Source organism: Dermochelys coriacea, chromosome 8, assembly GCF_009764565.3.
Source record: "Dermochelys coriacea isolate rDerCor1 chromosome 8, rDerCor1.pri.v4, whole genome shotgun sequence".
Lineage (NCBI taxonomy): Eukaryota > Metazoa > Chordata > Testudines > Dermochelyidae > Dermochelys > Dermochelys coriacea.
Genome location: NC_050075.1, coordinates 75,023,297 through 75,048,297, shown reverse-complemented (window position 1 = coordinate 75,048,297; position 25,001 = coordinate 75,023,297). Strand labels below are relative to the sequence as shown.

The 25,001-nt window shown below is 39.9% G+C and overlaps 2 protein-coding genes and 1 non-coding gene across 7 annotated transcripts in view; 2 read left to right on the top strand and 1 right to left on the bottom strand.

Moving 5' to 3' along the window:
• The first annotated feature begins 746 nt into the window (after positions 1–746).
• RPL5 (ribosomal protein L5) lies at positions 747–9,850 on the top strand. The gene is made up of 8 exons (XM_038412394.2): positions 747–1,025; positions 2,161–2,230; positions 2,327–2,442; positions 3,754–3,888; positions 4,351–4,553; positions 5,656–5,833; positions 8,858–8,946; positions 9,689–9,850. The coding sequence occupies exons 1-8, from the start codon at positions 1,023–1,025 to the stop codon at positions 9,786–9,788; spliced, it is 894 nt and encodes a 297-aa protein (XP_038268322.1). The 5' UTR covers positions 747–1,022; the 3' UTR covers positions 9,789–9,850.
• On the top strand, positions 5,310–5,405 carry LOC119860852. The gene has a single exon (XR_005294668.1). It is a non-coding gene; the product is annotated as a small nucleolar RNA SNORD21 (small nucleolar RNA).
• A 3,003-nt stretch (positions 9,851–12,853) lies between the features above and the next one.
• Positions 12,854–25,001, bottom strand: part of DIPK1A (divergent protein kinase domain 1A) — a 40,791-nt gene continuing 28,643 nt past the window's right edge. For 4 of the 5 annotated variants that reach the window (XM_038412388.2, XM_038412391.2, XM_038412392.2 and 1 more), the window contains 4 exons: positions 23,575–23,709; positions 22,116–22,223; positions 19,957–20,133; positions 12,854–15,833 (listed from right to left, as the gene is read on the bottom strand). In XM_038412388.2, the coding sequence (XP_038268316.1) occupies positions 15,021–15,833; positions 19,957–20,133; positions 22,116–22,223; positions 23,575–23,709 (1,233 nt within the window). In that variant the 3' untranslated portion in view covers positions 12,854–15,020. Of the gene's footprint in view, positions 15,834–18,738; positions 18,844–19,956; positions 20,134–22,115; positions 22,224–23,574; positions 23,710–25,001 lie in introns of all 5 variants that reach the window. The other variant, XR_006273961.1, reaches the window with a different exon arrangement.

Below are 25,001 nucleotides of genomic sequence, written 5' to 3'. Positions count from 1 at the left end.
AATCCAGGAACCTATCCTTGCAACAAAGCCTGTTGCCAACTCTGTTCACATATCTATTCAGGGGACACCATTATAGGGCCTTATCACATCCGCCACACTATCAGAGGCTCGTTCACCTGCGCATCTACCAATGTGATATATGCCATCATGTGCCAGCAATGCCCCTCTGCCATGTACATTGGCCAAACTGGACAGTCTCTACGTAAAAGAATGAATGGACACAAAGCAGACGTCAAGAATTATAACATTCAAAAACCAGTCGGAGAACACTTCAATCTCTCTGGTCACTCGATTACAGACCTGAGGGTGGCTATCCTTCAACAAAAAAACTTCAAAACCAGACTCCAACGAGAGACTGCTGAATTGGAATTAATTTGCAAACTGGACACAATTAACTTAGGCTTGAATAGAGACTGGGAGTGGATGGGTCATTACACAAAGTAAAACAATTTCCCCATGTTTATCCCCCCCACTCTCCAGTGTTCCTCAGATGTTCTTGTCAACTGCTGGAAATGGCCCACCTTGATTATCACTACCAAAGCCCCCTGCTGGTAATAGCTCACCTGACCTGATCACACACTGATCTGGTTACAGTGTGTATGGCAACACCCATTGTTCCATGTTCTCTGTGAATATCAATCTCCCCACTGTATTTTCCACTGCATGCATCCGATGAAGTGAGCTGTAGCTCCCGAGAGCTTATGCTCAAATAAATGTGCTAAGCCAAGCAAGGCCATTGGCAAGTGGGGCGCGGCCATTCCCCGGAGCCCGAACCTTCCTCGGCACTCGCGGCTCCGGCGTGCGACTTCTCTGCCTCCCCAGGAGGGGGCACCAACTTCCGTTCGCGCCCCTGGCGTGCAGCGCGGCTCTCTCTCTCGCGGCGACGACTCCCTCCGCCTCCTCGGCTAGGCTAGGTGCTGCGGCTGCGCAGTGGGCACGGCCTTTTCCCCCAGTGCTACGGGCTGTGGACGTTGCGCGGAGCGGCCCCCGGCCTAAGCCGAGACGGGACAGAACCTGGCGCAATGGTCAGTACCGCGCACCAGGGGCCCCGCAGGGGTAGGGGGGATACGGGCTGGTGCCCCGCGCCCGCTGCAGCCTCCGGCGCGGTCCCCGCCGGCCCGATGGACTCTGATTGGGGAGGCGCCCGGGCCCGGCTGCAGCAGCTTCCAGCGTGGCCTAATGGCCGCCCCCGCCGCCCGGGCCCGCTGCTCCCCGGGGACAGTAGCCGCTGGCACGGGCCTCGCACAGCGCCTCAGCTGCTGGCTCCTCAGGCCCGTGCCTGCTCCCCCCTCAGACCCGCTTCGGTTCCTTGTCATCGCCCCTTCTCCGCCCGCGCCGCTCTCCGGGCTGTAGGGAGCGGCGGGCTGCGTGTCTCCGCCATGTGTCTCCGAGTGCGGCCGGCGCTGTGCGGTGGAGAGCGCTGGGCCCTGTCTGCGGGGCTCCGCATGGCAGCCCGCAGACGCGCATGCATGGCCCTGGCCTAGCGTATGGCCAGGCTGTGCTCGGCGCTGCCGCTAGCTGCGAGTGAGACGGAGGGGTGGGGGGAGCGGGGCACGGGGTGTTCCTGGTTTATATCAGCTCGGGGGGAGATGGGGGAAGCAAAGCACTTGCTTTTTCGGTCTCTCTGGGTTGCTGTGAAAATACGCCGGGCCCTCTCTAGCTGTTGGCGTCAAATTTGGCAGCGCCGGTTTCATACCAATAGTCTCTTCCCCTCGCTGCCACAGGTGGGCTTCGATGCGAATGTGCCAACTTAGTGTGGTCAGTGATAAGTAGTGGAGACTGGTTGAAAGTTTTCTTATCATGTTGACATTAAAGCTGCTAATTGTCTTTTTGACACGGTTGCCTGGCTCAAAAGGTTGCAGAGCTTGTTTGATTGTGAAAGTAATTATGATTACATTTTCCACCAAATGCATCCGATGAAGTGAGCTGTAGCTCACGAAAGCTTATGCTCTAATAAATTTGTTAGTCTCTAAGGTGTCACAAGTACTCCTTTTCTTTTTGCGAATACAGACTAACACGGCTGCTACTCTGAAACAGTATATCCTAGCTTTTCAACCCCTCCCCCTGTCCCAGAGACACTTTTTAATTCATGATAGCCATCAGTAGGCTTCTTGATGCTGTGGTAATTATGTCCAGTTGTAATTGTTTTCTTTGTTTAAGGGGTTTGTGAAAGTTGTCAAGAATAAAGCCTACTTCAAGAGGTACCAAGTGAAATTCAGGAGAAGGAGAGGTACAGTTAATTTTTCCATAGCTCAAAATAAACTATATTAATGTATGTCCTTGTTGTTTGTTTCTCATGTCCATACTAAAACTATTGTCTTTTCAGAGGGAAAGACTGATTATTATGCCCGTAAGCGTTTGGTGATTCAAGATAAAAACAAGTATAACACCCCTAAATACAGGATGATAGTACGCATTACCAACAGAGATATTATCTGCCAGGTAAGGATTTCTTTGCTTACTTGGCTATACCAAAGCACTGTCTTTTTTACCTTTACACTAAGGAGGGAAAAAAGCAATTTTGCGTTCTAAGGCCTGGTCTAACCACAGTTTTTGTAGTGGTATAACAATGTCTGTTGTTCTAGATAAAGCATTGCAGTTATATCGTGGATGCAGTTATACAGGTATAAATGTGCCTATTCCCAGATGGGGAATAAGCTTTCATGGTATAAATACAGTTGAACTCATGTAACTGCGTCCATACTCAGAGGCAGTTCAAACCCTCACTGCTGAATCAGAAATGAAGAGGTTTCCTTAATTTTGTGTGCTCGTCCTCAGCTCAGAATGAGGTACACTGTGAGCTATCCCCATCTTCCATAGGCAGAAAGAAGCAAGACTGACCATGTGGTCTTGTCAGCTGGATCCTGCTCCTGCACTGTTGTGGGGTCTCCTCACCCCCAAAGATTCTGTTGGCTCCAGAAGCAAATGTGCTTTTAACAGCTAGTCCATAAAATCCTGAATCATAGGATTTTAGTGGGGATTGGTCCTGCCTTGAGCAGGGGGTCGGACTAAATGACCACCTGAGGTCCCTTCCAACCCTGATATTCTATGATTCTATTACACCTTTTGAATTCTGTGAATAGACTTTCCTTATCTGTGCAAATAGAACACTTTAAGCTTGGAAACTTCATATAGGTTGTTTTTATAGTCCTTAATGAAGACTATATCACAGTCCAAGTTTGTAGAAACCAGAAAACTGCAATAAAAATGTAGACTATCTATAAATGCCGCACATGCCCCTTAGTCCTCTTTTTAAGTTTTTAAAAACATTTTCCTTCCTCTTGCTGAAATAGGGGAAATATCTGAATGCAGATGAATGGTGAAGTTGACTAGATGTAATTGCTGTCAAATACACAAAGGTGAAACTAAGGAAATAACTGTTGTTGTCATCTTAACTATTGTAATGGTAGAGGGCGGGGCTCAGATAGAAGTGACTGTTTCTATTTGTCAGTTTAGCTCTGATGCAACAGAAAAAGCAGTATTGAGGCTGCATTATCACACACCTGTACTTCAACTCTACTTTTTTTTTAAACTTTTTAAATTTTGAGGTTTACTTTTAAACCTTTCATCATCATGTCTTAAATGAGGAAAGATGAAGAATTTAGATCTAAACTTCTGTATTCCAAACCTGCATGTGGAGATCTTGCAGTACTCCCATTGCCTTTAGTAGGATTTCCACATGCAGACGGGAGGCAGGTTGAGCCCACAGTATTATAACCGGTGTGAGAACACTAACATTTATTTTGTTGTCAGATTGCATATGCCAGGATCGAAGGCGATATGATAGTCTGTGCTGCCTACTCTCATGAGCTGCCAAAGTATGGTGTGAAAGTGGGTTTGACCAATTATGCTGCAGCCTATTGTACAGGCCTGCTGCTGGCCCGCAGGGTATGTACCCACTAAACTTCTATCTAAATGTCAAAGGCTTACTTCAGTAGATGGGCAGAAAATAAAGGAGTCTGTCTTACAAAACAGAGGGTTCCACTTATGCATGTACCACTGAATTATTTGGAATTGTGTTCTAAATATTTATTTAAAAAAAAAACCCTGAATTTGTAGATTGATTTGATTGCCCCAGTGTGGCTGTCTAATAAACATGGGTGGGCTAAGGTATGCACAGATTTATTTAGTGGTTGCTGTTAAAACCTTCTGAAGATAAGATTGGTGCTTTCTCAGTAATAGTGCATACTAATGTAGAATACCTGGGTACTGCCACAAATACAGAACCAAGTTTTATTACGTTTGTCTTGCAACATGAAAACACTTTCTTTTGGTTCTTAAATCAAAGAACCTAAATGCGGAGAGAACTCTGGAGGAAGACATACTTACACTGTACTGTTCCTGTTACAGCTTTTGAACAAATTTGGCCTTGATAAGATTTATGAAGGCCAAGTTGAAGTGACTGGTGATGAATATAATGTGGAAAGTGTGGATGGACAGCCTGGTGCTTTTACATGCTACCTGGATGCAGGTCTTGCCAGAACTACCACTGGAAACAAAGTCTTCGGTGCGCTAAAGGGCGCAGTGGATGGTGGCCTGTCCATCCCTCATAGGTAACTTAATCTCAGATAAATTGGTCAAAATTTTGAATTTTGAAAACTGAGACTTCACATCTTTGTATGCATTGTAGTGATATTTTAACTTCACCTTAGGTTAGCTGAATTCAGTGTGAAGTGGTGAATTCAGTGTTAATGTGGTAATTTAGGTTTAATCCAAGTTGTATTTACTTGTTTCAGTAGATGTTATTGACATTCCTTCCAAGGACTCTTGAAGTTAAGGGAGTATGCTTATTTAAAGGTTACTAAAATACAGCAATATAATTACCTTCTACTTTGAATATCTAGTGACTGCAGTTAAGCAGAGTAAACACTTCTTACTGTTCATAGTGCCATAGAAACAATTTGTAGTAATGTGTAATTCTTTTTAAATCTGTCTTAACTCCTATTGTTGGACTTTTTATTTTGAGAAACTATGTACACCAGGTTCAAAATGATCGTTGGCCTTAGGCCCTCTATACAACTATTAGTAGAAACTTGGGCCAGAATCTAAAATCTATCTACACAGAAACATGTGCCACCACTGTAGAAGTCCTGGCAACCTCTGCTTAAGCTAAGATCAGTGAACGATCATGAATCAAGGTTGTAGTCTGCATTACCTAATTTTGATGTTTGTTGATTCATTCTATGAATGCAGTTGTGAAAAATAGTCTGCAAACAGTCGCTGGGATAAGTTAATGGAAAAGGGGAAAGTTCAGTGTTGCTGCTTTCTTTTTTAGGCTGTCAGCCTTCTGTCTGCTCTTTAACTTGGCTGCTATATGATGATACCCCAGTGACTGAGCAGTCTGTAGTTGGTCCTCGGTCTGTGTATGATGTATGTCATTGTTTCAAGACGGGACTGATGGCAGCTGAGGATGTCAATTTGCAAGTTGATTTCTTCTCTTTGCTTAGAGAAAGCATAATCTGTCAGATGGTTTAAAATTCTTTTTTGTTGGTCATGCTTTCCAGCTACCTATAGAGGAACATTTTATATATTTATATTGTATCAGTCACTTGAGATTCGTAGAATGCAGTCTCTGAATCTTAAAGAACTTCTTAAACCAACTTTGATTAGGTGATGTAAGATTCTAACCACTAACCTATAACTCGTGTTTCATAGTACCAAACGTTTCCCTGGTTATGACTCGGAAAGCAAAGAATTTAATGCAGAGGTTCATCGCACACACATCATGGGTCAGAATGTTGCAGGTTACATGCGTTACCTGATGGAGGAGGATGAAGATGCTTACAAAAAACAGTTCTCCCAGTATATAAAGAACAATGTAACACCTGACATGGTAAGACATTGTCTGTCTGTAAATTAATTGCATATTAGTAGTGGTACTAAAAGATAATGTCTTGTTTAAAACTTATGCTAGTAATGCAAATACTTTGTAAAATAGTAATGTGGGCCATAAAGATGGCATGTTATCAGACCAGAGTGGTACTTCCAATGCCAGGCCTCTGCAAACCTAGTGATATGATTCTTAAAAGTTGGACACATTCCCTGAACCCAGAACAGCTGGTAATGAAGGCCAAATATATGACCTCTCTTGCCATACTACATGCTTTGTCCACCAAAAAGATGCTAAAGGTGTTACCTGCTATCAAAAAGCTTAACGGCTTGTTAAATGTGTTGCTTGACAGATATCAGACCAAGGAACTATCTACTCCTTTCCATGAGACTCTGTTCTACCAGAATAATTTGTTACCCTTCCTCCAACTAACTCTTCTTTGCCAGTGCTTTCTTGCCTGTCCTACTGTTATGTTTTTCATTTGTTTCCCTGTCACTCCTGATTCTCTGAGAACCTTCTGTTTGTATCACTTGAAAAAGCTGATTAAATAGCAGTACAATGTGAGAACACTATATATAGCCCCTTACTTGTTAATTTTTAGGTATCATGTTGGTTTCTTGTAAATCATTTTGTTTGTTTTAACGTCTTGTCTTAAAATAACTCCAACTACATTTTAGTGTACTAAATATTTAAGAAATTCCATGAAAATTACAGTGAAACTTCGGTATTTATAATCTTAACTTCTGTACTCTCTGAAGCAGTTTATGCAGTTTATATTGCCATGAATTCTGTAGTCAAGTCTTATTCTTACAGCAAGAACTCTTTCTTATTGCCCATACACTAGATAGGCTAAAGAGCTGTAAGCTTTCAAAATCCTTTCAGGGCTAACCTACGTACAAATTTTTACTGAAATAACTTTGGCTATGTCTACATAGCTGGACCTGTGCCGCTGTGCGGTCCCCTATGTGGCCACTCTGTGCCGGCAGGAGAGAGCTCTCCTGCTGGTATAATTAAACCATCCCCAAGGAGGGTGGTAGCTGTGCCAGTGGGAGACGCTTTTCCGCCAACATAGCACTGTCCACACTGGCACTAATCTGCATTAAAGACAACTAATGGTACACTTCCATGTGTGCAGTTGCCAGGAATATACTGCAGTCATGAAGGGAGGGGAAATGTCCCGGAGATGTTGTTTAGATGCATTCCATTTTTAAAGAGAACCTCTATATTAGACAAGAAAACTTACCTAAAGCAGTCAGAATTGTTCCTTAGTAGTGGCTTAGTCTATTCAATAGAGCACTTTATGGGAAGTTGTGTCCCTGGGTTCTGTTCCTGCCTGTACCACTGGCATGCTGTGTGGTCTTGAGCAAATCACTACTTTTCTGTGTCTCAGGTAGCCCATCTATAAAATAGGGATAAAGATATTAACCTCCTTTTTAAAGCACTTTGAAATCTGCCGGTGAAAAGTGCTATTTAAGAACTAGGAATTTGTATTTCCAAATTTGCTAAGATGGAGGCTCTCTGTTTAGAGATGGGCTTTAGTGCAGCTATTCTTGTCTATTTCCCGTATCTCCCACAACTAAGTGATTTCTGATGGGATGACCCAACACCTAATTGATAAATTCATCAGTTGTATGGCTTAAGAATTAGGGACCCAGACTCTGCCATTCTCTCACCCTTGCATTAACAATAAAATTTCTATCTTTATTGAGCCACAGCTGTACAAAACACTACCACTATTGTGAAAAATTGCATGTTTTTAAGTTCAGATTACTTCATTCACACATGGCCATTGTTGTCAATCACTAGCTTGAACCGAAACCTGACTAAATGTTCCCTCAGACATATACAGTCTTTTGGAGAAACTGGCATGACTTGAGTGTTCCTCCTTTGCCTGGGGCATGCTAAGCATTCCCATTTCATTTAGAGAACTTCCTGAGCTAGTTCTTAATTTATGTTGAGGAAGGAGACAGTTTGCAAAAGCGATGCACATAACATGGATAGACTTCAGAGAAAGAGTGATCTAGTGTTTAGGATGCTTGTCTTGGGTTTCATGAAACTCTAGTGCAAATCCCTGTTCCGCTGAAGACTTCTTGTGACCTTGGCCAACTAACTTGGTCTCTTTTTGCCTCTATTCGCTGCCTGCCACAGGTTTTGTGAGATTGTGAGGTGCTCATACTATGCTATAGTAACTGGTGGGACCATCTAAGCACCATAGATAGAGACCAATGAGACTCTCCCCTGTAAAGAGAAGGTTTCTTTGCATTCCAAAGCCAACCATGCTCTTAGCTGAAGGATGACTTTTTTTTGTGGTAAAGTCCTATCTCCAGGGCACAAGAGTGCACTTCTGGTTAAAGGGTGGCATTTGATGTCAGTAGCATTTCTAGAACTTCAGATAGGTTGCAGAAGAAAGTTTCTAGTGTGAAATATGTAGTGCATGTCTGTGCACAATTCCTGTGGGAGTTGCAGGCTTATTGCCTTTCTAAGGTGCTCCTTTGAACTGTATCTTAGGCTTTCTCTACATTGGCACTTTTGTCGCTCAGGGATGTGAAAAAAGACTCCCGCATGACAAACTTAGCAATGAAAAGTGCCGGGGTGGGCAGCACTTCGTCAGTGGGAGCCACACTCCGGCGACGAAGCTACTGCCCCTTGTTGGATGTGGTTTTTGTCAGAGGAGAAGACTCTCATGGCGACAAAGAGTGATCACACAGCGCCTTACAATGCTGCAGCAGCACAACTGTGCTGCTCTAAGGTACGCAGTGTAGACATAGCCTTGCTCTGTCTTAAGTTACTTCTAAGTTACTCTTTCTGGGAAGAAGACTTAGCACCTTAGGAGGCTGTGTTCTGTTCCCAGTCTGGTTTAACCCTCTCTGTAGGACTGTTACAGATGTTGAGAGATCACATTTGACATCAGTCAGTATTCCTTCTCTACTCACTGGTATGTTCTTGGCAGTGGAATAGCTCCCACCTTGTATGCATTGAATGAAGTTCTAACATTCATGACTATGGACTACATTGTATTTCTTGCAGATGGAGGAAATGTATAAAAAAGCCCATGCTGGTATACGGGAGAATCCAGTCCATGAAAAGAAACCCAAGAGAGAAGTCAAAAAGAAGAGGTAAAATATTTCCTCCTTTTGAGTTAGATATGCCTATTACAAAGCAAATTTCTGGAGCTGTGGCATTAATGTTAATTCCTCTAGTCCCTGTTTAGTATTAAAACTAACTGGATGTTTCAGAAATGATCTAGGACAGGGGTTCTCAAACTTTGTTCCGTGATCACCTTCTGACATCAAAGTTACTACCTGACCCTGGGGGAGGGCTGGAACCGGAGCCCAAGCCCCGCCGCCCTGAGTCGGGGGAGTGGGGGCCGGAGCCCGAGCCCCATTGCCCTGGGTGGGGGTGGAGCTCGGACTTCAGCTTCAGCCCTGGGTCCCAACAAGTCTAAGGCTGGCCCTGGTGACCCCATTAGGGATCCCGACCCACAGTTTGAGAACCGCTGATCTAGGAACATAACTGGTATACTGCATCAGACTGGTGGTCCATCTAGGCTAGTCGCACGTTCGACAGTGCTGCGATCACACACCTTAGAATTATTTCCCTTGGTCGTAAACTGGATACTACAGAGAAAATATGGTGCACTTTCATAATGTGACCAAAGCTTGTTGTGATATACTAATTAATCCATTGCCTCAACCACTGAAAGAAAGAGTGCTATAGAGAGTATTCTCTGAAACACTATTTCATAGGCATAATAATATAAATCTCACTCTCGTTCCTTATGGTCATGTAACTCCTGGTGTTCTGGCACTTAGATTTACTATTACTGCCTGGTGTATTTACACTGTGTTTGCATTGCAGATGGAACCGTCCTAAGTTGTCCCTTGCCCAGAAGAAAGATCGTGTTGCTCAGAAGAAGGCTAGCTTCCTTAGGGCCCAGGAACGTACAGCTGATAGCTAAGATATCTTCCACAATTTTCTATGAAGACTTTGAAAAGTACAATAAATTTATTGAACCAGCAACTGTGTAGCATTGGCTTATTGACATTTGATCTAAAGATGTTTTATCTAAATGAAAGTCCAAACAAACTATCTGAAAAAGAAGCTTACAAAATATTCTACAGCATTAGAACCATGATGACTGTCTTCAAGGTAACTTAGTATGTCTAAGGATCCAACTTACTGTATTTCACAGATCACTGGATAATGTTGTAAAGTTTCGTTTTGTCACCTATTGACTTCCTCACCCTGTGAATTTTTGGCGCTGGCTCTTTCTCAGTATACTACCTTTGTCTAGTTCTACTGGAGTTTTAGCTTTATGCATTGGAAATGGAAAGTAAGATGAGATTTTAAATACTTTGCTAAAAAGTCATAGGCATTGGTGAGTCTAGATAACAACCAAAAAAAAATTAGTGTTAATTAAATAGGTTTATGTATGTACATGATTATCCATTCCTCCGAACTAAGAATGTGTACTTTACAGGAGACATCGATTGCCACTATAAACTGTACACATGTGGCTGCGCAAGTCAGCTCTGTTTCCTCTTTATTGCCCCAGCAAGGCTGTGGTCTGGTCCTTTAAGAACCTGCTGTACTCTGCTCAGTGCTGTGAGACACTCGCTAGTGGCATGAAAGCCCTCCTCCTCCTCCTCCTCTTTGGGCCACACCTGGCTGGGAGGAGGTGGTAGGACAGCTCCTTTAGCAACAGCTCTGCAGTATCCGCCCAGTTCAGGGAGGCTCTGGAGTTGCAGTCTGAAGGGACCAAAGCATCACAGCCCTGCTCAGCAATTGGTTTCCAGAAATGTGGCAGTTGCTCCTGGCAGAGGGGGTTGGAAACCACTCCCAGGGAGGAGTTTGTTTGATGCACCCAGACCCCTTGCAGAGACTCCTTGCTGGCACATCCCACCCTCAGTTTTGTCCTTGGGCAAGTGTAAACTTGCTCAAGGACAAAAATGTAGTGTTCAGTGGATTCGGTAGCCCACTCAGTACCAATAAAACAAAAGAATATTGGTGGCAATGCTAGTGTATGAGCTTTCTTGCAGAGTTCTTTCAGTTAATTAGCAACAAAGTAATGCCATTATTGCTGTGCAATGAGAAGATGCATTGAATAATTTTTTTAAAAAAAATCTACATGAAAACTAGATAGTTGAAACAGTGGGATACCTTGAATCATGAATTATCCTACCAATGTTGATTTTAATCTCTAATGTTCTGTGGAATATCCAGTTTCATTTGGAGCAGTTGCTATTGAAGAAAAGATGTTGAACACTCAATAAAACCAAAAACCAGTACTGCCAATCACACTTTCTTACTACAGGCTAATTCTGTGTTTTAAATCCTTGCTTAAATTAACCTCTTCTTGCCTTTTAACTTTTCATACTATTATTGGAATTAAACTATTGAACAGGATTGTGTTCCAATTAAAATTAAGCAGTAATGAGCTCATTAAGGAAGAATCCAATTGTTAAGTGAATTTACTGCAAAGAGAAAAAAAAAATCAAGTCTTGCAGGCTCTGTTGGGTGTGTGGGGAGAAGTAATGGTACTGGTGTAGTCAGTTTTTAAACAAACTACTAAATTGACTACAAGTTATGTAATCTAATCTGTTTCAAAACTTCAAGGTTACTCGGAAATTTCTCTGTACACACATGTAAGAACTGCTCTTGTACCTTGCTAAAGGAAAGGTACTAGTTAAATTATAGTTCTATTATTATGGCCACCTACAGTGGAAAGGGGGTGTAAAGTGTCATGATTTAAGTATTTGCACTGCTGTAGTTTTTGTAAACCCACTCAAAATAAGAACCCTCTAACTCTACTATTGAAACAAAGTTTCATTACCACTAGGTGCCACCATTCCCTCCACTAGCAGTCTAGGGTTTTATAGTGAATGTGTACATCACACAAGAGAAGCTATAGCATCTCAGAACTATTCCCTGTAGGGGAAAAAAATAACGGTTTGCCCTGTAACTACTTGTCTTAATGAGACTTTTGGGATAAATTTCCAATCTGATGCACAAGTCCTGTACTCTGCAGAAGCTTGACCTAAATTTGTCAGCAGCTTTAGCGATCATTAAATGTGACTATCACTAATATAGCACCTGGTATTAACTTCATTTGCATTGTTCCCATATTTTTGGTTTTAGTATCAGATTTTTGAGGTCTCAGGTAGTTTGATTAGAGCTAGCTACGCTGGTTTACACACAAGCTGGGTTTTGTTACACAATCATGAGAGAGTTGGAACTTTTTAAACAGAAGCTCTGGAGCATGATTCTACAACTGAGCAACATATTAGGTCCTGCTGGCAGGCAGCTCAGTTCCACTGGCTACTTCAACTAGAGGGCAGGGATTAAAAGCATCCAGCAATGCTTTCCATTCTCACTTGTTACAAAATTTACGTTATTTCCAGTGAAAGACTAAGTGGGAGAAAGGTGCCCAGGGTTGTTGACTAAACTAATCTGCCAGTAGTCTGTTTCAGACAGCATTTTTTTAAAATGAAGTGAATTTGTAAGAGTACTTAAACACATGCTAATTTTAGGCATATTAGTCCCACTGATATGCACTTGCTTAATTACCTTGAAGAAAGTCCATAATCTAATGCTTCAGATGCTTTTTGTAATATTTAGTTGGCACAATAGGAATTTACTTGATCTTACAAATGATCAGTATAGATTTATTACAGTGCTTGCATTTTCCAAACATTTGAGTTAAGAGCTCAAGTCCCTTAAAACACTTTAAATAATTCAATTGAATTAGTCATTCCTTGATTACTTTACTATTAAGAATAAAAACACCCATTAATTTGACACTCTCTCTGCCACAGACAATGGACAAACAAGATATGATTTATGTATTCAGTCTAAATGTTTCACTGGGGTTCAGTTACATGACTTGCTCCTTTTCTATCATTTAAATTAAGAATCAAATTGAAACTGGACATTTGAAGTTATTTTAAGATAAGCCTTCCTTTTAAGAAAGTTTTTCAAACACCCAGTGTTAATTTATAAATAAATACTGCTGTAAAAGAGGGAAAGGATTCCTTGGATTTATTGTAAACAAAACTCTAAATGAAAGCTCCTGAAGGTGGTGCAGTAGCAATCAAAATGTACAATAAACTGCATTGCTGACAAGTTTCTAGTTATCCAAAAAACATTTACAATATCCACGCTATTTTGTTCAATAGTTTCAAAGCATAATAGCCATAATAGTATTCACATTCAGATTTGTTAAGAAAATTATATACTTAATGTTTGGTTTCTTTATTAGTTGCAGATATATTAACGCCTCCTCTTGGAGGGCAGATTGGTCAATTTTAAGGAGACAGCAGAATGGTAGATACTGTGCAAGAGTCAAAACAACTGAATATTTACAAAAAAGCAAAACCACACCTAAAACAAGAGAATTAATACTTCCCACAGCATACACGGAAGGACAATGGATGATTTTACCTTCTCTAAGTATGTTTGTTATATGCCTTCATGAATAAGAATTTTGTTGAATCCAGATACTAATCATTTAAGAAGCGTGTTTAACACAAAAGACCTGCAAAGCAGTAAAAAGAATTAACGCACTAATACTATCTAAATTTTTCCTCATCTTCCTTGAACAAAAAGTAGAAGTGAATTAAGTGCTTACAAAGGGTTAGTAATGGATGAATACCAAGCAGTGTTCACAAGTGCTTTACACACACACAGTTTTGCAAAGTCTCATTTGTGATTTGAGCCACTCCTGAGCAAAGTCAAGAATTATGTGGAATGTGGACAAATGGGAGTTAAGATGAGATCACAAGTTATTTCCCTCATGATCCAAGTCTAGTATTCACTCATTGTTTCAGAGTTGCAGAGAATAAACCTAGCACCCTGCAAAAATTTAAACAAGAACATGCTAAGGAGAATATTTCCAATAATAAACTAATTATTGATTTAGTTCTTAGGGTAAAGATGGGCCCAAATAGAAACAAAAAACTCCATATCTGAACATCTCCAAAGTTTAGGGAAATCCAGATCAGGACCTAGATTTGATTCTGTGGCTTAGGCCTAGCTCTAATTTAGACATTTGTTAAAGTAAACCAGGAGAGAGTAAATGCAAGATGATCTTGCCACACAGCCTTAGCTACAAAAAAATCAAACTTTTAGACTAGATCAGTGTTAGAAATGTAGTTTTAGATACTTTACTTAAGACAAACTAAGTACTCTAAACCTTTACTATGATGATCTCCATTATAAAGGCTACCACACTGCAGCTACCGAAACTATTAAACTCCTGACCCTTTTAGAATCACCTAGTCCACAAAATCCCTGGCTTCAAAACTGGCTACTGCTTAACTTTCCTTATATCTTACTGACATTTCAAGACTCAGGCTTTGCAGCTTCTCTATTTCCCAATTGTGTAACAATATATTGTTGCTCTAGTATATTCAAATTTTTAAATATATAAATACATATTTTAAAATCTTAGCTCCCAACATGGCATGTGGTACCAGGATGTTTAATTAAGAACTTTCAGCTAATGTAGTAACATTCAATAAATATGCAAGTATGAGGTAAAAAAGTGTATACAAACAAAATCTAACTAAAAATCTCTCATACTAAAATACCCCGTTTTCTGGAATAAATTTTAATTGTCACACTGAGTTTAGCAATTTAAAAATTTTCCATTGTGCAAATTCTGCCATGCTAAGTTATTAGTAAACTTCATCCTCAAAATGTTCACTTCATTCAAAAAAGTCTCTTGGACTCAAGCACATTATTTCTAATGGTGGGTCTTTTGGCTAGCATTTGTAACACTACTTGGAAAAAAAAATTCTCAGTGGATATTTACAAATGAATGATGCTAGTCACAACATTTAAAAAAAAAAAGTTAAATTAGTCAATATGGTAGCACAGTGAATATTGACAGCAGGAGACCCCAATTTAGAGACTTCTGCCACAGTGCAAGGGGAGGGCAAGCACATGGTTTTTTATTTCCATGATGGAGCATTCTAACCACAAGGCTCTTGTAACTTCTGGCAGACAATTCATTAAGTGGCACATTCTCTCTCTGAGAAGCACTGTAGAAAGTGTTTGCTGGAGTAAGAGTTAGGAAAGTTAATGAATTCTGAGCTAAGAAGAAATATTTAAAAAATGCCAAAGATGCATTTAATAAAAAGTGGTAAATCTCCTATAGTGGCAACAATGTTTTCTTCTGTGGTTAAAGATACTAAGAATCATTTGTATGGGATATTTTCTTCCACAATAAAGTTTTTAAGTTGTTTAGTATTAAAGAATGTTCCATTTCCATCTGGTTTGCTGTGACTTTAAGGGCAATACAAGAATACAGTTGTTTCTCTAACTCTTCACGTATTTCTGACGGAGCACCGCAAAGCAGATAGTCTTTTAGTAACTGGCATACTTTTGCCAAGTTGGGCTGAATTATTTCTGTGGCACATTTCATTTTACTTTGGTCGCAGAGAGTTCTACAGTCTGTACCATAAACACAGTCCAAGTCAGACTCACAGTGACGATTTTTAATTAATTCCTTCAAATTAATTTCTGGCACAATTTTTCTCATGTCCACCATTTTCAAGTCATATTTATCATTATAACCCAAGTTTTTGGCACTGGTATCACACATAAGAAAATTCCCATAAGGTCCATGAAAAATGTCTTCCACAAATTCTAAAAGCCCTATAGCAATTTTTGCCTTTCTAGGCCATGATGGAGTAAACCACTGGTCCATGCTTCTTCTGAAACTAGAGGGAATGAAAAGTTCTAAGATCCATGGAAGGCTTATTCCATAGAGAGAGGTATATTCAACTCTTTCCATCACATAGAGATCGCCACAAAACCCCATCAATTTTGGGGTGTGTTCTTTATCCTGGAGGATCACCATAAGCAGAAACTCATTTAGCTGCAGAAGAGCCCATGCCGACTTTGCTTCTGGTAAGGAAACTCGACCATCTTTGTTTCCATCAGCAACTGACAGGATGAGATTAACCAGTTCAGAAAGATTTCCCTGTTCACCCATCTTTCTCTAGAAAAAACAAATGTATATATTTAATTCCATATACATTTTTTTCTAAAAACTATTAAACTGGTTATGTGTCCTGTGTTCTTATATTCAGTGAAGTATTTTACCCATTCTACTCAGCTGCATGTGGAACCTACAGCAGTGTCTATGGTCATGTTCTGGTTTCACTACATGATACATACGCAGTGCTTTTTAGGACTATACCAAGTGTTCCTTTCATGTGTATGGTGCACTGAAAGTATGTGTTTTCTTCCTTTTCTAAGTCGTAAAAATTCGCACCTTGTCCTCAGTAAGAGTCTTTAATAAATGATGTTAGGTATCTTTTAATTAGAGCTGTCGATCAATCACAGTGAACTCACGCAATTAACTAAAAAAAAAATTGCTATTAATTCCATTTAAACAATAGAATATCAATTGAAATTTATTAAATATTTTGGATGTTTTTCTACATTTTCAAACATACTGATTTCTATTACAACACAGAATACAAAGTGTAAGGTGCTTACTTTATATTATTTTTTATTACAAATATTTACATTGTAAAAATGATAAAAGAAATAGTATCTTTCAATTCACCTCATACAAGTACCGTAGTGCAATCTCTTTATCGTGAAAGTGTAACTTACAAATGTGGATTTTTTTTGGTTACATAACTGGACTCAAAAACAAAACAATGTAGGCTCTAAAGTTTTACAAGTCCACTCAGTCCTACTTCTTGTTCAGCCAATTGCTAAGACAAATAAGTTTGTTTACATTTATGGGAGATACTGCTGACTGCTTCTTATTTACATCACCTGAAAGTGAGAACAGGTGTTCGCATGGCACATTTGTAGCTGGCATTTGCAAGGTATTTACTTGCCTGTAGCGGGGTGGTTACCCGCTCCGGCCCTGACAAGGCTGAGGCCAGCCCTGGGAGAGGGCTGGGGCTGTGGGGAAAACCCCAGGCTGATTAAGGGAGCAGCTGCAGCTGTGGCCAGCTCAATCAGGTCCAGCTGGCCCCTAGAAGATGCTGTGAGCCAGGAGCCTAGTCAGTCTCCCTCTACAGGTAGAGGGAGAAAGGCCTGGCTGCAAGCTGCCGAGCAGGACACTTAGATTGGAGCAGGGCTGGGGAAGGGCCAGAGGAGCTGGGAGCTCCGGCCTGGAAAGCCTTAGGCTGCAGGCCTGACTACAGGCCGAACAGGTGCAGAGTTGCAGACGGGCAGCCCATGGGTAGGCAGAGGCAGCAGGTCCAAACCTCCCTTGCCTATGATGAGTGGCGCTTATACTGTTGTCGGCCCCAGGGAACGGGGGCTAAGTGGGGAGTAGCAGTAGCCGAGATTGAGGCAAGGTGGGGTTAGAGGTTGGGGGTTCACCTGGGTGGGGAGACCCAGAACCTCAGAGTGTGGGGGTACTGCCAGGGGGGCAGCACCCCAGAGAAAGGGGCACTGGGTCCTGGGAGGGACATGGGAGCCGGTGGGAAGGCGGATCACCGGCCTGCCGAGGGTGCTCCGACAGCTGGTGAGCTAATTCCTAACGACTACCAGCAGGAGGCACCCCCGGCTGAGTCTGAACCTTTACAGTGCCAGATATGCTAAACATTCATATGTCCCGTCACGCTTCAGCCACCATTCCAGAGGACATGCTTCCATGCCGATGATGCTCATTTAAAAAAAAAAAAAATGCACTAATTAAATTTGTGACTGAATTCCTTGGGGAGAACTGTACGTCTCCTGTTCTGTTTTACCCACATTCTGCCATATATTTCATGTTATAGCAGTCTCAAATGATGACCCAGCACATGTTCATTTTAAGAACGCTTTCACAGTAGATTTGACAAAACGCAAAGAAGGTACCAATGTGAGATTTCTAAGGATATATACAGCAATAGACCCAAGGTTTAAAAATCTGAAGTGCCTTCCAAAATCTGAGAAGTGTGAAGCATGCTTTCAGATGTCTAAAAAAGAGCAACACTCCAATGCAGAAACTACCGAACCTGAACCACCAAAAAAAGAAAAATCAACCTTCTGCTGGTGGCATCTGACTCAGATGATGAAAATGAACACGCATCAGTTGCTCTGCTTTGAACATTATTGAGCAGAACTCATCTTCAGCATCGACACATGTCTTCTGGAATGGTGGTTGAAGCATGAAGGGACATATGAATCTTTAGCGCATCTGGCACGTAAATATCTTGCGATGCCAGCTACAAAAGTGCCATGCAAACGCCTGTTCTCACTTTCAGGTGACATTGTAAATAAGATGTGGGCAGCATTATCTCCTGCAAGTTGTAACCAAACTTTGTTGTCTGAGCAATTGGCTAAAGTAGGACTGAGTGGACTTTTAGGTTCTAAAGTTTTACATTGTTTTATTTTTGAATGCAGTTATTTTTTGTACATAATTTTCCATTTGTAAGTTCTACTTTCATTATATAGAGATTGTACTACAATACTTGTATTAGGTGAATTTTAATATACCATTTCTTTTGGTTTTTACAGTGAAAATATTTGTAATCAAAAATAAATATAAAGTAACCACTGTACACTTTGTATTCTGTGTTGTAATTGAAATCACTATACTTGAAAATGTAGAGAACATCCAAAGATATTTAAATAAATGGTATTCTATTACTGTTTAACAGTGCGATTAATCATGATTATTTTTTTTTAATCGTTTGACAACCCTACTTGTAATAAAAACATTTTATGGTTCTTTTGCTATAAAAGTTTTGTGTTCAAACAACATTTCATAATAACCAGAGTTTGTTTTACTAGGATTCAACTGATTAAAGCTTGCATCTTGCAATAGTGACACGAGATTACAACAACGAATACAATAATTTTTAGCCAGTCATAAATGTTTTTAATATCTCAGTACTACTCCTATACTAATAAATGTATTTTCATACTTAGTTCTGTCTTCTGTCACTTACTATAATAAAACTTTCATTTCACTGGTTTAAAAAACCAGCAGGACTGCTGCGCTTTTGAATAGGGAAGTCCTGTCTCTTTTGGAATCAGAACTGTGCTACCCATATCTATGACCAGTATAGACAAAACATTTTTTCGAAGCCTCATCTACACAGAACATTTTCTGATATTGTCCTGCAATTACTCTAGCATCTTTACAGCTCCACCAATGTTAATTATAGGGGAAAGCACTAGTGTAAACCCATCACCAACATTCTTACCATCATGTTGCATAGACCTGCTTTGAGCAGGGGTAAGTGACACTTGCAGATCAGTTGTCAGATTTTCTGTTTGGTTTTTAAACTCACACTGCCACAGTTGCTATTACTACTGGAGTTACATAAGTGATAGACATAATGACAGGTTTCAGAGTAGCAGCCGCGTTAGTCTGTATTAGAGTAATGGAGGGAGAAGTTCAGAAAACCCTCAGTGTAAACATATCCTTAGATCAATGCTTCTATATTGGGAAAACTCAGCTGCAGACTACTTAGTAGGATAGGAACAGTTTTTAGTATGGTGCAGAAAAAAAATTCAGAGGAAGATATACCTATTTCTCTGGTCACAATTGTTAGCAAAACTGATGCTAGCAGAATTCTAGAGAAACTGTATTTAAACACTGATTCAATCCCAGTATGAATAGGGCCTTTGGGACACCACTAGCATTATAAATACAACCATGTCGTGGGACCAGGCTACAACACAGTTCCAAACAGTAGTTTAAGATTTTAAGGGCCAAAAACAGGTTCAAGCCTTAAACATGTAAAAGTTGCATGCTGGCTTCCATTCCAATAACTATCATGCCACCCCAATCCCTCTATTTTTGTTTTTCTTTTAAATTACTCATGATTGTCTCTAACATGTAACTCTAGATCATATAAGCATGAAAAATTTCAGACCCACTCAACCAGCAACCCCTGTAGCCTATAACATAATTGAGTTTTTCCACAATCAGAGTAGGTTCTTAAAGTGAACAAATATGAAAATTGTTCTCAAGACTAAAATAAAAGATCATCCCTAACCTAACTGGAATTGTAGCTTAGTAGGTTTTGACTTTACATTTAATTTGTATACTCTTCCTGCTGAAAACAAACAAACAGACAAAAGAGAGTCACGCTGGCTAAATAAAAGAAAGGTGAGAATCAGCATCTATGCTCATTTTCTCTTCTTTGACATATACTTACTTTTAAAAGACCATATACCATTTCTTTGAATTTCTGAACAGTAGTTCCTCTAGTTGGTTTATCAAACAGAACTATTTCTTTTTTTGGTTCTGGTTCAGTTCCAAGATCAAGATGAATAGTTTCTTCCATCTGGCATTTTATAACACCTTGTAGATTACCCCAGATTCCTAAATACATCTATGCAGAAAAAAGACAATGAGATAGTTACATAAAATTTTCCTCAAAAGCTCTCCTGTCTTCTACTGTCCTGAGTCAGACTGCTGGGTTTGCTCATTGAAACAATGCTCATTGAGCATTAGACTGGTAGTGGCAGTGCCCTGTACACTGTGCCACTTTAAAACATATTTAAGAGAGACCACTGCATCCAAATACGATTTTAAAGAGCAACAGGCCCATGCTCCATAAAAGTGTGCTTTATACAATGGCATCAGCACCTTCTTCTCCATTAAGGCTGATAAGAGGCATTTATTTTGGTTTGGTGGTGCAAGACGGGAGAGAGGAAGCACACTGTACCAGAACACAGGCGCTCCGTCAAAACCTTTAATGGATCTGGAGAGTCTGCAATTTTGGAAGTGACCATGTAACGAACATAAGAATGGCCCTACTGGGTCAGACCAAAGGTCCATCTAGCCCAGCATCCTGTCTTCCGACAGTGGCCAGTGCCAGGTGCCCCAGAGGGAATGAACAGAACAGGTAATCAAGTGATCCATCCCCTGTCACTCATCCCCAGCTTCTGGCAAACAGAGGCTAGGGACACCATTCCTGCCCATCCTGCCCAATAGTCATTGATGGACCTATCCTCCATGAATTTATTTAGTTCTTTTTTGAACCTTGTTATGGTCTTGGCCTTCACAAATCCTCTGTCAAGGACTTCCACAGGTTGACTGTGGGTTCTGTGAAGAAATACATCCTTTTATTTGTTTTAAATCTGCTGCCTATTAATTTCATTTGGTGATCCCTATTTCTTGTGTTATGAGAAGTAGTAAATAAAACACTTCCTTATCTACTTTCTCTACACCAGTCATGATTTTATAGACCTCAATCATGTCTCCCCTTAGCCATCTCTTTTCCAAGCTGAACAGTCCCAGTCTTATTAATCTCTCCTCATACAGAAGCCGTTCCATACCCCTAATCATTTTTGTTGCCCTTTTCTGAACCTTTTCCAATTCCAATATATCTTTTTTGAGATGGGGCAACCACATTTGCACACAGTATTCAAGATGTGGGCATACCACGGATTTATATAGAGGCAACATGATATTTTCTGTCCTATTATCTATCCCTTTCTTAATTATTCCCAGCATTCTGTTCACTTTTTTGACTGCCACTACACATTGAGTGGATATTTTCAGAGAACTATCCACAATGTCTCCAAGATCTCTTTTTTGAGTGGTAACAGCTAATTTAGACCCTATCATTTGATATGTATAGTTAGGACTATGAAATCGGATAGTTGGGATTATGAAATGAGATTTCATAGCTGCTCTAGTGCAGGGTCCACATCAAGTATAGGTTTATTGTACATTTAAAATTTCAGCATTTTAAAAGTGGCATTTGTAAAATTAGAGAAGTAGAGAGTTGCACAGTATTACTTAAAGCATGCATATACAAATGCATAATATGATATGCCAAATCATCAAATACACTAAGAAATACCAAATCTATACATTTATTGGACTGTGGTATTTATCTAAATCACTGTCCTCATTTCCCCCACCACCCAATTTATCACAGATTTGCTGAACCGAGCATATTGGATTTAAAATGCCTAGAGTTAAAAATGATTGAGTGGCAAACATCCTATTTCATGGAAACAGAAATGTGAATTAAATACAAAATTCAGACAAGTATCATCCTTGTAAAATGGAATCAAACATTATTCTGAATTGTTGTCTGCTGTTTCTAAGATAGTGTTCTATATTGGTTGACAGCTCAGATTTCTCACTTTTAGAATGGGATTATAAGTGCTGTGCCAACAGGATCCCTAGTTTAAAATTCTCATCCCTTGAATGTCTCAGTGAGCAAAACTTAAATAAGTAAAATTTAACTGAAGTCAAGTCATTTTACAATAAGACCTGTTTAATATTCTACAAAAAACAAACCCCAAACCTGATTTAGATAAAGAATAATATGATTAGCTCATATAAATAAAGTCATACCTGGTTATTGGGTTTTGTTGACAAACATTTTCCAAAATACAGAGTTTCTTTAGCGCAAAGACTACTACAAGCTGATCCATCAATAACTCCAGTCTTATATTTATCACACTGAAAGACAAAGGGGAAAATAGTTTCTAGAAAGAACTGAAGAACAGAAAGAGGAAACAATACACCTGTTGGCTTTTCCAATATCTATGCTTTTGTCCAGTAAAGTGAGAAAAAAAAAGCTGTACAAACTCTGAAATGTGTCTGGGATACAAAAAAAATATTCATATACACCCCAATTCTGCAAGTTGCTTTGCAGAGGTAAACCCCCTGCATCTGCACAGAGACCTTATATAGAATAGAATACAGCAGAATGTTGAAGCTAATGGGGCTCTGCGCAGGCCTATGGGTCTACCTGCATGGAGCAGTTTGCAAGATCAGGGCCTTATTGGGTAAATGATTCGAACTGGGAGACAGACAGAGAGCTTTTACTCTCAATCAGAAGAGACCTATCAAAAACATGAAACAAACAAACAAAACTACATGCTATATGGTGCCAAAAGATGCCTATTGGCGGTGGGGTGAGGGGGACGTGGAGAATGTAAGTAGTACAATGACTGCTAACTTGTTAAGGCATCTACTAACATGTATCTCTACTTTTACGCAGGGGTCTGCTAATGTGTATCTCTACTGCCACAGGATTTCACCATTCTGAAAGAATAGAAAAAGGGACAGCCTGCCATGGAGTTCATAGTATTATTTATTTTAATCTATACATTCTTTCAGTAAAAAAGGATGTCTATGCTTTTGCTTTAGGTACTCTGACACATTTTAAAAATACAAGTATAAGATTAGATTATTCTAGCAACTCTCCTTTGACCCATAATTAAAGGTATAATAGCCCAGCAACCAAAAACATATTTAAGATCTTTACAATCTTTCACCAAAGTCCTTCCGATCCCTTGCAGCCAGGGAAAACAAAATGGACAGCATGCCCTAAAAAGCCAATAAATTAAAATTATTTTGGACTGTGCAGGAGAAAGTTTCAAATCTACAGAGCCCCTGTGGAGAACACACTGCCAGCTGCTCCTCTCTTATAAGAGTGAGATTCCACCCGAGTGTCTTGTGGGTACTCTAGTAGCATGCATCGTTTTTAACTCATCAGAAGGAGTTAAACAAAGGAAGGGGGAATCACTCACTTAAAATTATTATGTCAATTATGATTGAGTCTTCCACAACAAAACTGTCACAAAGTGAATTTGATCACATGGCGATTTACAACTGAGCCATTTAATCAATGAGAAAATAAAGTACAAAAATAATTGGTTTTAGCAGTAGGTAACTGAAATTAGGATTATTGTATTTGCATAATGTAACAGTAAATATTACTTTTGTTGGTAACTACTGAATAATTCAAAAGTAGATTCATGGATGATAAAAAAGCTTAACAAACAAGACATACCAATATACTTACTATTATTTTCTTACAGTCATGACCTCTGCATAGCTCTGTGTAAGTGGAGTACTGAACATATATAATCCAACTGCCAATAAATACTGCTAACCAAGAGATGAAGAGATACTTCATTCGCATATATGAGAAGCGGACCTGAAGATATAAAAGAAAAACATAAAGGTAATTAATTCAGGAATAGACTGAACTGCTTCCATTGTCCTAACATGATTTGCCATTCAGTCTTTACAAAAACTCTATATAAAATCCAGTCATCTCTTTTATTAATGTGTAGTAACCTTTTAGAACACTAAGTTCCAGCATCAAACAGAACCGGTGTTGGATACCAACTATGGGGAAAAAGAAGGACTCTGATAATAGAAATTGGAAAAATGAGACCAAAAGGGAGGGTTGGTAAAAGTTTACCAAATAGTAAAAAATTTGAAACTGCCAAATTTCTACTATTTCTACCTATGCCAGTCCACCTGGAAGAAGCATTTATTGTCAGTCACTTAGAAGCGCTAAGTCTGGAAAATCAGTTCCAACAGAGCAGAAACTAAAGATAGATAGAACCTAATTCAGATTAAAAATAAATATAAAATCATCAGTATATGGGGGTGGGGTGTGTGTAGAAGGAAGTAATTCCCATGTGTTTGAACACTTTCCATTATGTGGCTGAACAGTTGCATTCAAAGGAGGGCGATGGAAAGTTCCATGTACTATTCTGATCTCCAATGGTCTTCTACATTGCCATATTTTCATTTCCTGTCTGCTTCCACCTCATCAACTACATCTTATCCCTTTGGACAAGGGAAGGTTGTTTGGGTTTTTAATGTTTGAGGGTGGGTTGCTGCTGTCTGGCTTAAAAAAACAAACAAGCAGGGAGATGCTGATCTGGCCATTTGGCCATTTAGTTTTTTCTTCCTGACATTCTGGAGTGCTCCTGATCCGATTTTGCTCTCAGGAACAACAGAAAGTGTAGGAGAGAACAGAACAGCAAAGACCAGTCTTGGCAACATAAGGAGTGAGTATTCAGATTACATAAATATTAAAATGCCTGTTCATTCCTCTTCAGCCACATGAAATCTGTGTTTTGTATAGCACAACAGTGAGACTTGGCAGGCATGCAAAGAAAGGAGAGATGGGAAAGCAAAAGCATAGATATGAGAGGTAGTAAAGTACATAAGAGATTTTGTTCTGAAGGTTCTTGTTCTTAAATCACAACCAGAGGCCTTTAAAGGTCCACCTACACCAAATATGAATACCAGTTTCAGCTGGAGATAGCAATTCCAGGAGAGAGAGCTCTGTAATATTGGATTGCTGTAAACGATAGTGTCTTTAAATTAAACCACTCAAAGAGAATATACAAAATTGTTTAAGCATCTTAGCATAACATACTTCACTCTAAACAGTGATCTTACAAAGGAGAATAAAGACAGAATTTTCTG